Raw genomic sequence first — 13,781 nt, forward strand, 5'->3', positions numbered from 1 at the left:
CAAATTCAAACAGCAATGACACCATTTTTCACTGTCAGGTTGGCAAAAATTTAAAAAAGATTGGCAACATCCAAATGCTGGCAAGGTGGTGAGGAAGAATACTCTCTTCCGGTATTGCTTGAGGGAGTGCGAATTGCTACAATGTTTGGGGAAAGACTTCTGGTTGTATTTATTAACAGTAAAAATACACATTTATTAACAATAAAAAAGCAATCCTATTTTGGGGACTTTATTCTACAGAAATAGAAGTGTCAGTACATAAGGATATATGGATAAGGATATTTACTGCATCCTTATTTATAATAGGAAAAAACTGGAAACCACCCAAAGGTTCAGAAATAGGGGAATAATTGGATAAATTATGGCACAGGTGTTCTATGAAACACTCTACAACGAATAAAAGATGGAGTTGGATCTAGATATATAGGTCGAGAGGTATATTTGTGATAAATTAAGTGAAAAAAAAAGCAGCTTGCAAAGTAATATATGTGACATGATCCCTTTTTCATAAAAAGTAAAAAAAAAATTCCCTTAGGAATGTGTGTTTACATTGCATGATTTGGTATGAGCTTGTAGGAAGTAGAGGAAGCATTCATAACAATTAGGTTGAGTTAGGATAACTCAGTGGTAGAGAAAAGAGTGTTCTTTTTTCCTTGGCGTACTCCTGTGTCGTTTAACTTGTCACAGCTAGCATTTTGTAACTTTTGTTATTTACAACAAGATAAATCCAATAAAGCTGAGGTTAAAGGGAAAAAAACTCCAAGTGATGTGACTGGGTGCCACTTTCCATTGTACGAGGATGGACAAGTGACTGTGCTTGTTATAACTTATTGATCACTGCCGATGGGGCTGTGCACTGTGCTAAGACCTCGCCCTGTGCTCTCACTCTGGGAGGTCAACCCAGCGGAAGAAATGGGGGTCACAGGGCTTAAGTGACCTGCTCAAGGCTGCACAGCTAGTGCACCACAGAGCAGAGATTGGAACCCAGGTCTGTCTTACTCTGAAGCTGTATTCTTAACTCCTACAAAATACTCCCACCCTGCAGCTGTGGTGACTTCCTGTGGTCTTTCTAATAGGGTGGTTCCTCCTCTGGTTATATTTTTGCTTCCATTTTCTCTCTGCCATTACATTTGGTAACCATGAAAGGGAACTAAACTGTCATTCTCAGAATACGACCTGAGACTTGTGCAGAGGGGCACGTCTATTTCCTGCCTGGGCAGTTAGGCGTTTTCACAAATGGGGAAACTTGGTCACGAACAAGGATGCTTCTGATGAGCCCCCCACATGGGGAACTGGACTCAGAAGTACCTGATGTCTTGCTGCTTCCTAGTCACCAGTATGGGTTTGGTTTTGTTTTGATCTTATCTCCTGAGGCTCTCCATCACCTCCCATTGCTTTCTCTATTAAAGACTCTGCAGACATTTATCAGTCATCTCCACAGTGCAGAGTCAAGGGTTTCTTTGCTAGAAATGACCTAGTATGGAGGATCACCCATGTTGCCTTTTCACACAGGAGGAAACTGAGGCCCGGGGCAGTCGGGAGGCTTGTCTAAGATAACAGGGACGCTCAGTGGCACATCTGAGACTATAACCTGGTTCCCTTGGGTCCTCATTCTGTACTTATGTTGCCAGGGCAATTGCACACTGCACTTCTGACCTTTTCTCTTCTACTCTGGGGCCTTGGCTTTGACAGTCAAGGAAATCTCCCCGGATGAAGTTTTTATCCCCTTTTGCATTGTTTATTTGCTTTTTTATTTGATTGATTATTCTGTTTTCAATTTTATTGATTGATTTGTGTTGTTTATAACTTATTGTATTGAATAGGTAATATATACATTTGGCTAAAAAAATGTAAACAGTACAGTGAAAAGTAATTTCTCTTCCCACTGTGACTCTCTATCCCCAGAGGCAACTGATATTACCATTGTCTCTGGTGCAGCCTTCCATGGATATCTCAATTAATAATCCCTTTTTGTGCTAATGATAGTTAGCACTGTCAGTACACATAGTGCTAACTCATTATTTTTAATGGCTGCATGGGATTAAATTATACTGTTAACTACTCCCCAAATAATGGGCATGTAAGTTGATTTCTACAAGCAGTACTATAGTTCACATCCTTGCACTACAGGTCTTTATACATCTGTGCAAGTATCTCGGTAGGATAATCTCCTAGAAGTAGAATTGCTCGGTCAAAGGGAATGTCCATTATAAATTTTGATATTTTCCAAATTGACACCCAAAGCTGTGATGCTAATTTATATTCCCACTGACAGTGAGAGTTCGGCTTCCCTTCACAGTTGCCTAAGCTTTTCAAATATTGTCAATATTTATTATGCTTTTTTTTTGTTTTTTGGCTGCACCACACGGCACGTGGGATCTTAGTTCCCCGACCAGGGATGGAACCCACGCCCCCTGCATTGGAAGCTCAGAGTCTTAATGACTGGACTATCAAGGAAGCCCCTTATTATGTTTTTTTGTTTGTTTTTTTTTGCGGTATGCGGGCCTCTCACTGTTGTGGCCTCTCCCGTTGTGGAACACAGGCTCTGGTTGCGCAGGCTCAGCGGCCATGGCTCACGGGCTCAGCCGCTCCGCGGCATGTGGGATCTTCCCAGACCGGGGCACGAACCCGTGTCCCCTGCATCGGCAGGCAGACTCTCAACCACTGCGCCACCAGGGAAGCCTCCTTATTATGGTTTTAATTGCTGTTTTTCTTGTGATGAGTGTCTTAGTCTGCTTGTTGGGCTGCTCTAACAAGTTACCATAGACTGGGTGGCTTAAACAAGAGAAATTTATTCCTCACAGTTCTGGAGGTTGGGAAGTCTAAGATCAAGGTGCCAGCCAATATGGTTCCTGGTAAGAACCCTTTTCCCGGTTCTGTCTTCACAGGGCAGGGGGGTTGGTGGGTGGGGCAAGGTGGGGAGAGAGTGAGATAGAGGGAGGTTAGGAGGGAGGGAGGGAGAGTGTTTGAAGGCTGGAAATCTTTCCTGTCTCTTCATACAAGGGCACTAATCCAATCATGAGGGCTATACCCTTGTGACCTAATTACCTGCCAAAGGCTCTATCTCCAAATACCATCACAATGGGAAAGTTACAGCATATTAATTTTAGGGGGACACCAACATTCTGTCCATTGCAACAAGTGAGGTTGAACATCTTTTTACATATTTGAAAGCCATATGTCTTTCCTACTCTGTGAACTGTCCATATACTGTTCTCATTTTTCTAATATTAGGTTGCTTTGGGAGACTTTTAAAAAACTTACTGAAGAATGAGAATTTGGTGACCAGGTGTGTAAGATGATATCCTGGGATATAAACACACCTGGATATGATGGACCATCACACTGTCTGATTGCTCAGGCCGAAGTAACACCATGCATGTTGATAAAGTGGTTTGACTTTTTTTTCCTAAACATTTTCGTCAACAAATCTTAATAGAAATGCACAAAATTGGCTGAGGTCAGTGGGTCAGCAATTGGGACCCCTTTTTGACAGATGGAGAAATGAGGGTCAGAGAGTTGAACCATGGTGGTCAAGGTAACACAACGGGGGGTGCCAAAGTCATCGACAGGCCACAGCTCACAGAGCCTTCTGGATTCAGGTTTAGGCTCTGGAGCCACACAGACCTGGGTTTGAGCCACTCACTAACTGGAGAGCTTGGAGGTGTCACTGCACTTCTGAGCCTTGACTTGTAGTCTAAGGATAATAACAGTATCTTCTTTATGTGACTGTTCTGAGGACTATGTGAAATAATGTAGGTACATTCGTTATAACAGTGTCGGTAGGTTATAACATAGTGTCAGCCCTGATAATACAACACTTTATAACATGCTCCTCCTGGGTTTTGCTTTAGCAGTTGTTTGTGGTAGTTCCAAAGCTCAATTCGCATGTCTAAGACTTCTTTCCTTTTATTACACTCCATCTTTCTGCTGATTTTCCACTCTTCCTTTTTTTTTAATCCAATCTACATGGCTCTTCCACGTTTGGGGGCTTATTAATGAAGTTATCTCCTCCCCACCTTTGCAGGGAGCACAAGCCTTGAGGGCTGGGAAACAGCCTCCTTATACTGGGATTCCTCCGGACTCCCATGCCGTATGCTCAAGGAATGTTGGTTATTGACTGAATGCAGGCAGGAGGGAAGGTCTGCTCCCAACCAGCCCTAGTACAGTGTCTGGTAGTTTAAAAAATATATACATATTCTGGCACAAAGCAAGAGATCAGGAAGCATTTATGCAATGAATGCATACACACAGTGCCTAGGAGTAAGAGCTCGAAAGGCATTTCTGTATTCACAGTGAGCGCTCCCTGGGTGAGGCTTATAAACCTTAACGCAAGACCTTAGCTGCGCTGTGCTTGGGTGCAGGGGTTCGAATCCCACCCCCTCCTCTTCCCAGCTGTGCAACCTCGGGCAAGTGACTTAATCTCTTTGTGCTTCAGTTTTCTCATCTGCAAAACGCGGAGGACGGAGTGAGACCTCGAGGAGACACCCCCGAAACACTTGGATCTTCTGCTTGGCCCACGGCAAGCCCTTGCCACCCAGCCGGCCGGGGCGGTCCGGGGCACAGGCAAGGGGCTCCGAGCCCTCCGCAGCCACCTCCACGGGCATTCCCGGGGCTCGCAGTCGCGCCCAGCGGAGGTCTGTGCACCCGAGGGGGCGGGGCGCGAGGCCGCCGGCCCGGCCGCTGCCCGCGCGCCCGCCCCAGAGCCGCGCCGCCTGCACTTCTTTCTCTCCCTCTCCGTCTCGGTCTCCGTCTCCCTCCCTCTCTCGGCCGGAGAATACGTCCCCACTCGGCTCAGCAGCGCCGCCCGCGAGCCGCCGCGGCCGTCGCTCCGGCCCCTCCCCCGACCCCTCCGCCCCCCCCAGCGCGGCCGGCGCCCGTCACGTGACGCAGCGCCAGCCAATGGCGGGCCGAGCCGCGGTCGGCGGCCGCCATTGCTGTCAGAGCGAGCGAGCCCCGGGAGGGAGGAGAAGCGAGGCTGACTGGGGAGGAGGGGGGGGTGGGGGAGGAAGAGGAAGGAGGGGACGTCGCTCGGCTGCCGGGGTCGCCCGCTGGCTTCGTCCGCACCCCCCCCTTCGCGAGTTCGCGCTCCGCGGCGGCGGCGGCTCCGAGGCGGCGGCGGCGACTCCGGGGCTCGCCTCCCCTCACGCGCCGGCGGGGGCCGAGGGGGAGTCGGTGGCTGGAGATAAACAAGGCGGCGGCGGCGGCGGCGGCGGCGGCGGCTGAGGAACAGGGAAGGCGGAGGCGGCGGCCGGCCCGGGAGGCAGCGGCGGCCCTGAGAGGCGGGGAGGGCGCCGGGCCGCGCGGACAGCGCCCCCCGCCGCCGCCGGAGCCGCGGGAGCCGCCGCCGCCGCCCGAGCAGGAAGGAGCCGCGCGGTCGCCGCGGACCCCCCCGCCGGCCCGGGCCCGCCGCCCCCAGCGCGGCGTCGCCGCGGCGCCTCCCGCCCGCCCGCCGGCCCTCGCGCCCTCCACCGGCGGCGGCGGCGGCCCGGCCGCCCCGCGCTCCCCGGCGAGGCGCCGCCGCCCGGCCCGGCCTCGCCTCGGACGCCTCGCTCCGACATGCCCCGCTCTGGCGGCCGGGCTCGCGGAGGATCATGACTGCGGCAGCGAACTGGGTGGCGAACGGGGCGAGCCTGGAGGATTGTCACTCCAACCTCTTCTCGCTGGTGAGTAGTCGGGCTGCGGGGAGGGGGTTGTGTCGCGAGGGGGGGGTCCCCGACCTCTGCCGCCGACCTCCGCCGCCGACCAACTTTCTCCTCCCGCCGCCGGGACTTCGCCCCTCCCTCGCCTCTCCCCGCCGTTCGCCTCTCGCCGATTCTCCCCCTTTTGGATCGTCTCTCCCTCGTCTTGGATCCCTTCCAGTGTTTATTTGGCTCTTTAAAAATCATTTGTGAGCGCGGCGCTCGGCGTGGAATTTGCATGTGGAAGTCTCAAAGCTGCGGATTCTGGGTCGCACTTCGAACGCCCACCCTCTGTTGCAATCGCACTCCCCTTCCCCTCCCATTTCCCCCCCTTTTCTTCCCTAAATGTGGAAGGCTTTGCCTTGTGATGCCCGCGCCTGCGATAAGCAGCTTTTCCCCCCTTGTGTCGGATCGGCTGCCCGCCCGCCCGCTTTTTGAATTTTTAAAAAATTCCATAATGACACCTGCAATTTCGCCCGAAAACAGTTGATTGAATGCGATTGTGTCAGTAAAGGACTCTTGCACCCGAAGCTCCCGGGATTGTAAACATCGATAGCCGTCTGCCTCTCGGGGCTTACTACGCTGGAGAGCCGTAAAGCCATTGCACCGAGCCGACGGAAGGTGGAGAAAGCTTTTTCTTCTTTCTCTCCTCCTGTGTCTTTTAAAAACTGTTTTCTCTCTCCTAACAACGAATCCACACACACACACAAAAGCAACAAGCTGGGCGGTTTGATAACATCGCTTTTATCTGCCTTCGCCTCTCTCGCGCTGTCTCTCTGATAATTGACAACTTTTCCTTCGGATTTGAATCGCCTGCCTTAATCTTGAAGCAGTTAGGGTGTCAATTGTTCTCCTGGAAGCCTGGCACCCGACGACGCCGTCTAGGTTCATCGAAATTAAAAATGTATAGGGCTCCAGCAACTCTTTCCTGGCGGTGGCGGTGACATTTGGTGGTAAATGCCATCTTTGCTTTTTATTGGGTCGTATTACCTAGCTCTGAAAACATTCACGTTGTTAAACCTGGCGTTTAGGCTAATAATTGCAGTGCGTGGTCTTTAAATATGTGCTTTGTGCATGAGTTACTGTATGTAGAGCTATGTGCCCGGGAGACTACGAATTTGTTTAAATATTGAGCAAAGATTTGTAAACAGATGTAGGGCAATTATGTTTCAAGCGTAGAATATAATTGGAAAATTGGCTGAACGGTTTAATTTAGGCTTGAAAAAACCCAACTTAGTTTAAGTTGTGTACCCTTTTGGGGAGACTGCCTTTGGGGAACATGCATTTTGGAAATTGTTTTCTGTAACCTCTGCTGTAGATAGAGCTTTATTTCCTCTTAATCCTTGTTTACACTGGATAAATTAGTGTCCAAATTGTAATTAGTTACATTTAATTATGGGTAGCATAGATTTTTTTTTCTTTGAGACTAGTGGAGAAATACAAATTCTTGCCAACTTTTCAAATGGAAGCTTTATTTTATTAAATATATTTCATTATGCAGGTAAAAAAAGTCAAAACGTGATTTTTACCTACAAAGACCGAGTGACATACTATCTGTGCTTTGTACTAGGATCAGGTCATTTTTTTTTCCAGCATTTTTATTCGGATATTTAATCTTAAAATTCAATTATAAGTTGCAATTCTTACTGTCCGTACTGTGATAATTTTCCCTTGATCTTTTGATATATGGGAATAAAACTCATTTTGCCTCCTGTTTTCTTTTTTCAGTCTATCATTTAGTATTAGTCAGATTCAGGGACTTCCATAGATTAGCAAACATATTGATTAAGGGGTATTTAAAAGGTTTTTGTTTGGCGGCTGGTGACCACGTTGACACTTTATCAGGGAATTAAAATAACCAAGTAGACCAATATTAGCGAGGAGAGAGCCCCCAAATTACCATATATCGTGCTGACTGGTAATGGCTTGTATATATGTGGCTAATTTATATACAGTACGTTTTGTAGACAAATGAAAATCCATGTGCAGCCAGTCTTTAGTATATATCATTTCTTCTACTTTTTTTCGTTTTCTTTTCTTTTAAAGCTTAAGTAAGGATGATAATGTTGATAGAGATAAGATGTTTAAGATTCTTTTGTAGAAACAATTTGTGGGAGCGGATTCTGTGCTTTATGACTGACTAAAGGTTTGTGCTTTGGGTATTTCTCTCCTAAACCTCTTTAAACCAGGAATTGATTTTTGAATATACTTTTTTTTTTTTTAAAACAGAATTGCTCTTGAGGTAGCAACTTTGAAATGCAGAAATGCATGGGTTGATTTTTTTTTTTAAAGGACTATAGAATGTCTACATTCTCTTTTAGGTGGAGGGTGGATTGGTGCTAATTAAAAAAATTACGAATCGGTTAAAGAACTGCTGATACTGTAAATTTTTCTCATTCCAAATTGAGCATTTTCTTGTAAATTAGATATAGCAGCAACCTGGGATATCAAAAATATGTTGCCTGGGGCTTCCCTGGTGGCGCAGTGGTTGAGGGTCCGCCTGCCGATGCAGGGGACGCGGGTTCGTGCCCCGGTCCGGGAAGATCCCACACGCCGCGGAGCGGCTGGGCCCGTGAGCCATGGCCGCTGGGCCTGCGTGTCCGGAGCCTGTGCTCCGCGCCGGGAGAGGCCACAGCAGTGAGAGGCCCGCATACAGGAAAAAAAAAAAAAAAAATATGTTGCCTGAAGTACACTGGATAGAATAATTCCAAAGGAGATAAAATCATTACCCGTTCAAAATAAAGCATGTATTATAAGAACTCTTGGTGCTTTATAATGGCATGTATTTTTCTTTTTGGCCTGCAGTTTTTTTGAGCAGAGAACACTATTGCTTATAGAGAATTTTCCTAGATACTCATATTAATGTAGATTGAAATGTAAGCTAGAGATTATAAACTTCTGTAACACAGTAATGATCCACCCAGTTTGTGTTACCTTGAGGTGTTCATATGGCTTAGCAAAAGTTGATTTGTGCAGTCAGATGCCTTAAGGTTTTTGTCAGTCCTTTACTTATTTTGCTTTCTGATATTTCTGCTGCATGGCATCACATTTCCTAAATTCTTTGTCACCCCCTGCCCCCTTTTCCTAACATGTGAAAGATGCCATTGTGTATATATGATATGGGTCATTGTATGTGTTTCTTATTCTTACAGTTGTGAAATTTGTAACTACTGCATTAAATGCATGCCTGGCTGTGCCTTTGTGACTCAAAACTGTTTTCTCATGCTGTCCATCACGTTTCCGGGAGACTCTTGTTATATATTCACTCAGTTATAATTCACTTCAGTGTGTTAAATCTGCCCTTTTGGAAAGTGTACCACTGCACCCTATGGTATGCCAACTCACCCTTGTGGCAAGACATATTATAATTTCCAGATGTAAGTATATCTTTAGTTTTGTTTCTTTACTTTGTTTCTCAATCGAGGTGATATGGAGAAAAGCGATTTTGTGTCCTTTAACTAGATTTAAGTATATACTCTTTGACACAACAGCAGTCTAATTCTTAATTATGTGTGCTGCACATTCGTATTGTTTTATTTGCTTAGCATCTTCCTGACTATGGGGTAGTTGGGGGATGGTATCATTCTTCCTTCCTCAATTGAAACACACATTAGTATATCATTCTTATTAAGGACCATTCATTCTATATTTGAAGATTTTAAGGTTATCTGTTGTTGACCTGCTTTCTTTTTTCTGAAGAGATTTATTATATTTCTTGCAGAGAAGGAAGATAGTTGTAGATGTAGAAACTTTGAGATCTATTCTTTTGAGTTAGAACCAGATGGGGAGGACTGTCAATTGAAAATGAGGAAGAAGGAATGATTAATCTTCTCAAGTGCCAGTAAATATACAGGGTATTTTTTCATCCCAATTTCCAATTTTAGTATTTACACGTAAGGCATCTTTTTTTCGTGATGGTTCATTTTGTTGAATGAAAATGTTTATAATTTGCTAATGTATGTTCTCTGTTCAGTGTTTTGTTGTTAGTAGCACATGGTGTTGCAGTATTTATATATTTTTAATAGCAATAATAGCTACCCAGTAATAATTGCCATATTAACCTCCAATTGCTAGTAAATATTTTTAAGTACATAATAGACAGCAATTTAAGGCATAGTGTAGCAGTTTACTGGACCGTTTTAAAGAGCCATTTGTACGTGTGATGAGTCCATAATTTTAAAGAGAAAATAATGTACCTAAGACTTATATGCTGCAAAATATGTCTGTGTTATTGCTTGAAGTGCTCATTGAGAGGAAGTTAGGTTGGGGCTGTTTCTTTGTGAGAATAAAGGCAGGTGGGTTGCCTTAGGACAATGAGTGTTGAGTTTATGCCAGGTGCTTATGTAGTTTAGCACTTTCTTTGGAATATTTTGGCATTTTTTTTCATGATAGTGTTAGGTATTTGGAGAAGAAAATCTCTTAAGGCATTCTTTTAATTAACATTAAGTTATAGTAGTGGATTATATTAATTAGGTTTGGAAAGATTGATTCATCTTTTTTGTTCACTGGCTAATTTAGCCTAGTTAATTGTGAGTTAATTGTATTCATCAAACACTTTCAAAGGTCTCCTCTGCTCTTGAGAGTAATAAGAAAGATACTGTCACCAGTTTATGCTGTATTCTCTATATCATATATTTGCAAAAGATAAGCATATTCTATAGTTATATTTGTTAAATTATTTAAAATTGAAGTGAAATTCAGTGTAAATAGTAATAAGATTATGTGGATTTTTTTTTTTAATGAACAGTTAATTCAGCTGTTCCTCAAAGTTTGATTCAAAGGTAGACTAGATATTTTTCTTTTTTTTGGCCATGCTGCCTGGCTTGTGGGATCTTAGTTCCCTAAACAGGGGTCGGACCCGTGCCCTGGCAGAGAGTCCTCACCACTGGACTACCAGGGAATTCGCAGACTAGATATTTTTCTGAATGGTTTGACTTATTTTCAGTAGAAGAAAATAATTATCTCCTCCTCTGAAATAGTAGTAGAAGGTACTGATTTGTTGTTTTTTCTGAAAGTGGGTGATGTGTTACTTTCACAGAAGTTAGCTATTGAGAGAGATTAGACAAAGTTTATAAGAATTAGTAATATGGTTGAATATTAGGTATTATTACTGAGCTGTGCATTGCAGCCATTTATTAGAAATGGAGAAAAAGGATTTCTGTGACATTTCTTTTAGTGTCACTTATTTAAAATGTATTGTGTGCTAAACTGCTTTACAAACCATGTGTGTTGTATCCACCAGAATTCCTATTTTTGTCATTGTATAAACATTGCAATTTCAAGAAATTACATTTAATGCATTGCAAAGTGAGGTAATTAGGTAGATAGCCTAAAAATGTGCTGTGGGAATAGTTTAAAAAAAATTTGCACCCACATTTGTTTCATAGGACTTGATTAGAGATTTGGAGTTAATGAATCAATATTTGTAGTGTGTGTTGGAATTTCGGACTTTTCTTCCCACTTGAATCATTTAACAACTTTCTGATCCTGTTCAGATAATTTCCTTTTATAGTATAAGCTTTCATTGTTCATTCGAAAGATTTGAAGGTGTTAGCTTTGTTCTGTTGGGGGAATTCACTTCATTACATAGGGGAGATGATTTTCCATTAATCTTGGTAAATATTAACATAAATGAGGAATTGTAAATTCATGTTCGTTTGCATGAATGAAATATATATGTTTGCCCAATTTTTGTTTAGTATAAAGTCACTTATGTACATCAGTATAGTTTTCTATCTTTGCTTTAGCTGATACAAAAATAGTTTTAAATGCTTTTAAAATGTTATGGTTGGTGTTTATTTCAGAGGTAGCTCCCCATCCTACTACAGTGTTTTGTTACTTAATTTTTGAAATCGTTGGATTCTGTCCTCATAAATTGGCTATCATAGTCTTCTTTTAGGAACTCCTGTTTTACTTGCATTTATATTAGCATGTTTTAATTATGTTTGTTGGAATAGAGTTGTTTTCCTTTTTTAAGCTGATAAAATGTCTTATAGAGTGCATTTGGATTCTAGTCAAGAAAGATGAAGTTTTCATTAATTTCTAGGTGAGAATTAGAAGAATCAGTGGTGTCCAAGGGAGAACGTTTATGTCACTGGCATTTTTATACTCTATAGTTTATTATGTATATTTCTGAGTGTTTATTTTCTCATTCCAGATGAATTGTGGTAGAAACTTATTAAAACCGTATTTCTACTACTGTGAAATAGCACAGAGCCCTGGTTGACAGCTTTCTGCATTTTGTACTTTTTCCAGTACAGTGAAATTCCATTACTGTTAAAGGAACCTCCTGAGTTGATTATTTTAAAATTTCATTTGTACCTTTATTTTACATTGTTGAGATTTGTAACTTAAAAAAAATGAAAAGGGGAAGATAAAGAGAATTAGGTAGATTTGCAGGTAAATATTTTTTTCTCAGTCTTCACTAGATTTCTTTACTGGAATAATTCTTAATTTGCATTAAGTCACTACTTTAATTGGATATATTTAAGACATTTGATATTAAAATTAAATTTGAGGAAATGATTTGTTTCAAATAAAATAATGTAATTGTGCATAGAATTCTTTATAATATTGAGTGGAAATTTTAAAGATTGATCATCTAAAATTAAATTGCCTGAAAACTGTGATCCCCCTCCCCCCCAAGATCATTGATACATTTCTGAGGAAGTATTTTTGCATAAGACACATAAAGCTTCCTCATATAGTTCCACAGTCCATCTGCGCTTAATTTGAGAGGTAATAAGGTATTCAAAAGTATAATTGGTGTGAGAAAACATTTTGTGTTGGTAATTCTCATGATTGAATGTCAATGTCCTAAAGAGAAACGAGGAAAAACATACATCTATCCAACTCAGGAACCAGCTCCTAGTTTTTTTGCACGTGTATATGTCTGGCACAATCCTCCTCATCTTTTAAGGAGGTCAAATGTCACCTCCTCTGTGAAGATTTCCTAGACTCCCACAGATAGAACTTGTCACTCTTGCTCCTTCCGTGTACCTCCTTCTCTCTACCTCTGATAATCATATGAGCTTCTGTAGGGCTATGACCCTAAGTCATCTTTCCATTCTCTTCACAGTTAAGTGCTAATTAACTCTTTGTTAAATGAACGAATGACTGGACAACTTCGCCACCTTGTTCCCTAAGGGAGTTCTCATTGCCCATTTAGGTCCTGATCACAATATGTTATTTATTATTATTTTAAAAACTTATTTAGCTGTTTAGCTCTGTGTTCTGAATATCCATTATCTAGGCTGTATGTACTGTGGCTTGGTAATATTTTAGATGAGTTCTAGAAAATCTTTATTAAAGAGAATTCCAGCTGATCAAGGGAGACATGCTTATACCTCAAAGGAATAGGAATTCAGTTAGTATTTAGGTTTTGTCTAATGTGGTAGGCAACCTATAGATTTTGGAACCTGTTGGAGATTTTGTTTGGGGCTTGATCCAGAATTCCTTCATTTCCATTCTCTAAGCCATATAAGAGGGCTTTTACTCAACCTTCAGTTATAAGATTACTTTGCATGAGCTCAGTAAAATGGGTAGTAAACTGGTCGGTAATAGGGAAAGTTGAGTGGTATTCAGACTTTTTTTTTTTTTTTTCTACTAATGACTACATCTGGTTGCTTGCATAATGGTTTTGTGCCTCAGTTCCTCCTGTAAACTTGAAGGAAATATGGAGGTCAGGCGGTGTGAAAAATCATTTTGAGTATCTTTTAAGAAAAGTATTTTGGATAAGTAGATAATGTTTTTTAATAGGAAGAGACTTCTGGCAAATTACAACTGAAGTTATAGAGTAGCCCTAGGCAGTTAACCAGGAAGTTGGAATGGCAAAATTACTTGTTTTAAGTATGGCAGCTATATTGTATTTGTGCTTTTTTGGCAGGAGCAGAAGATTAAATTGTTCTTGTGTTTTCTTCATAAATAAGCCATCTTTAGATGTTAACAACTTTTCACTTGTTTATATGATTCTCAGTTGTGTGGTGTCTTTAATAAGCTAGGTGATTCTGCTGTACCAGCCCTGAGCTCTGACTGGCTGAGACTGGAGATTGAACCGTGGCTCTTATTTAGTAGTTTAAGCTATTAATTCCTTGGCAGCTC

The 13,781-nt window shown here is 42.6% G+C and overlaps 1 protein-coding gene across 2 annotated transcripts in view; it reads left to right on the forward strand.

The window, feature by feature from the left end:
* The first annotated feature begins 5,482 nt into the window (after positions 1-5,482).
* The window catches only part of MED13L (mediator complex subunit 13L), a 288,468-nt gene continuing 280,169 nt past the window's right edge, over positions 5,483-13,781 (forward strand). For both annotated transcript variants that reach the window (XM_081252288.1, XM_081252289.1), the window contains exon 1: positions 5,483-5,666. In XM_081252288.1, the coding sequence (XP_081108414.1) occupies positions 5,595-5,666 (72 nt within the window). In that variant the 5' untranslated portion in view covers positions 5,483-5,594. The remainder of the gene's footprint in view (positions 5,667-13,781) is intronic.

The sequence above is a fragment of the Mesoplodon bidens genome (assembly GCF_964165515.1).
Source record: "Mesoplodon bidens genome assembly, chromosome: 13".
Taxonomy (NCBI): Eukaryota; Metazoa; Chordata; class Mammalia; order Artiodactyla; family Ziphiidae; genus Mesoplodon; species Mesoplodon bidens.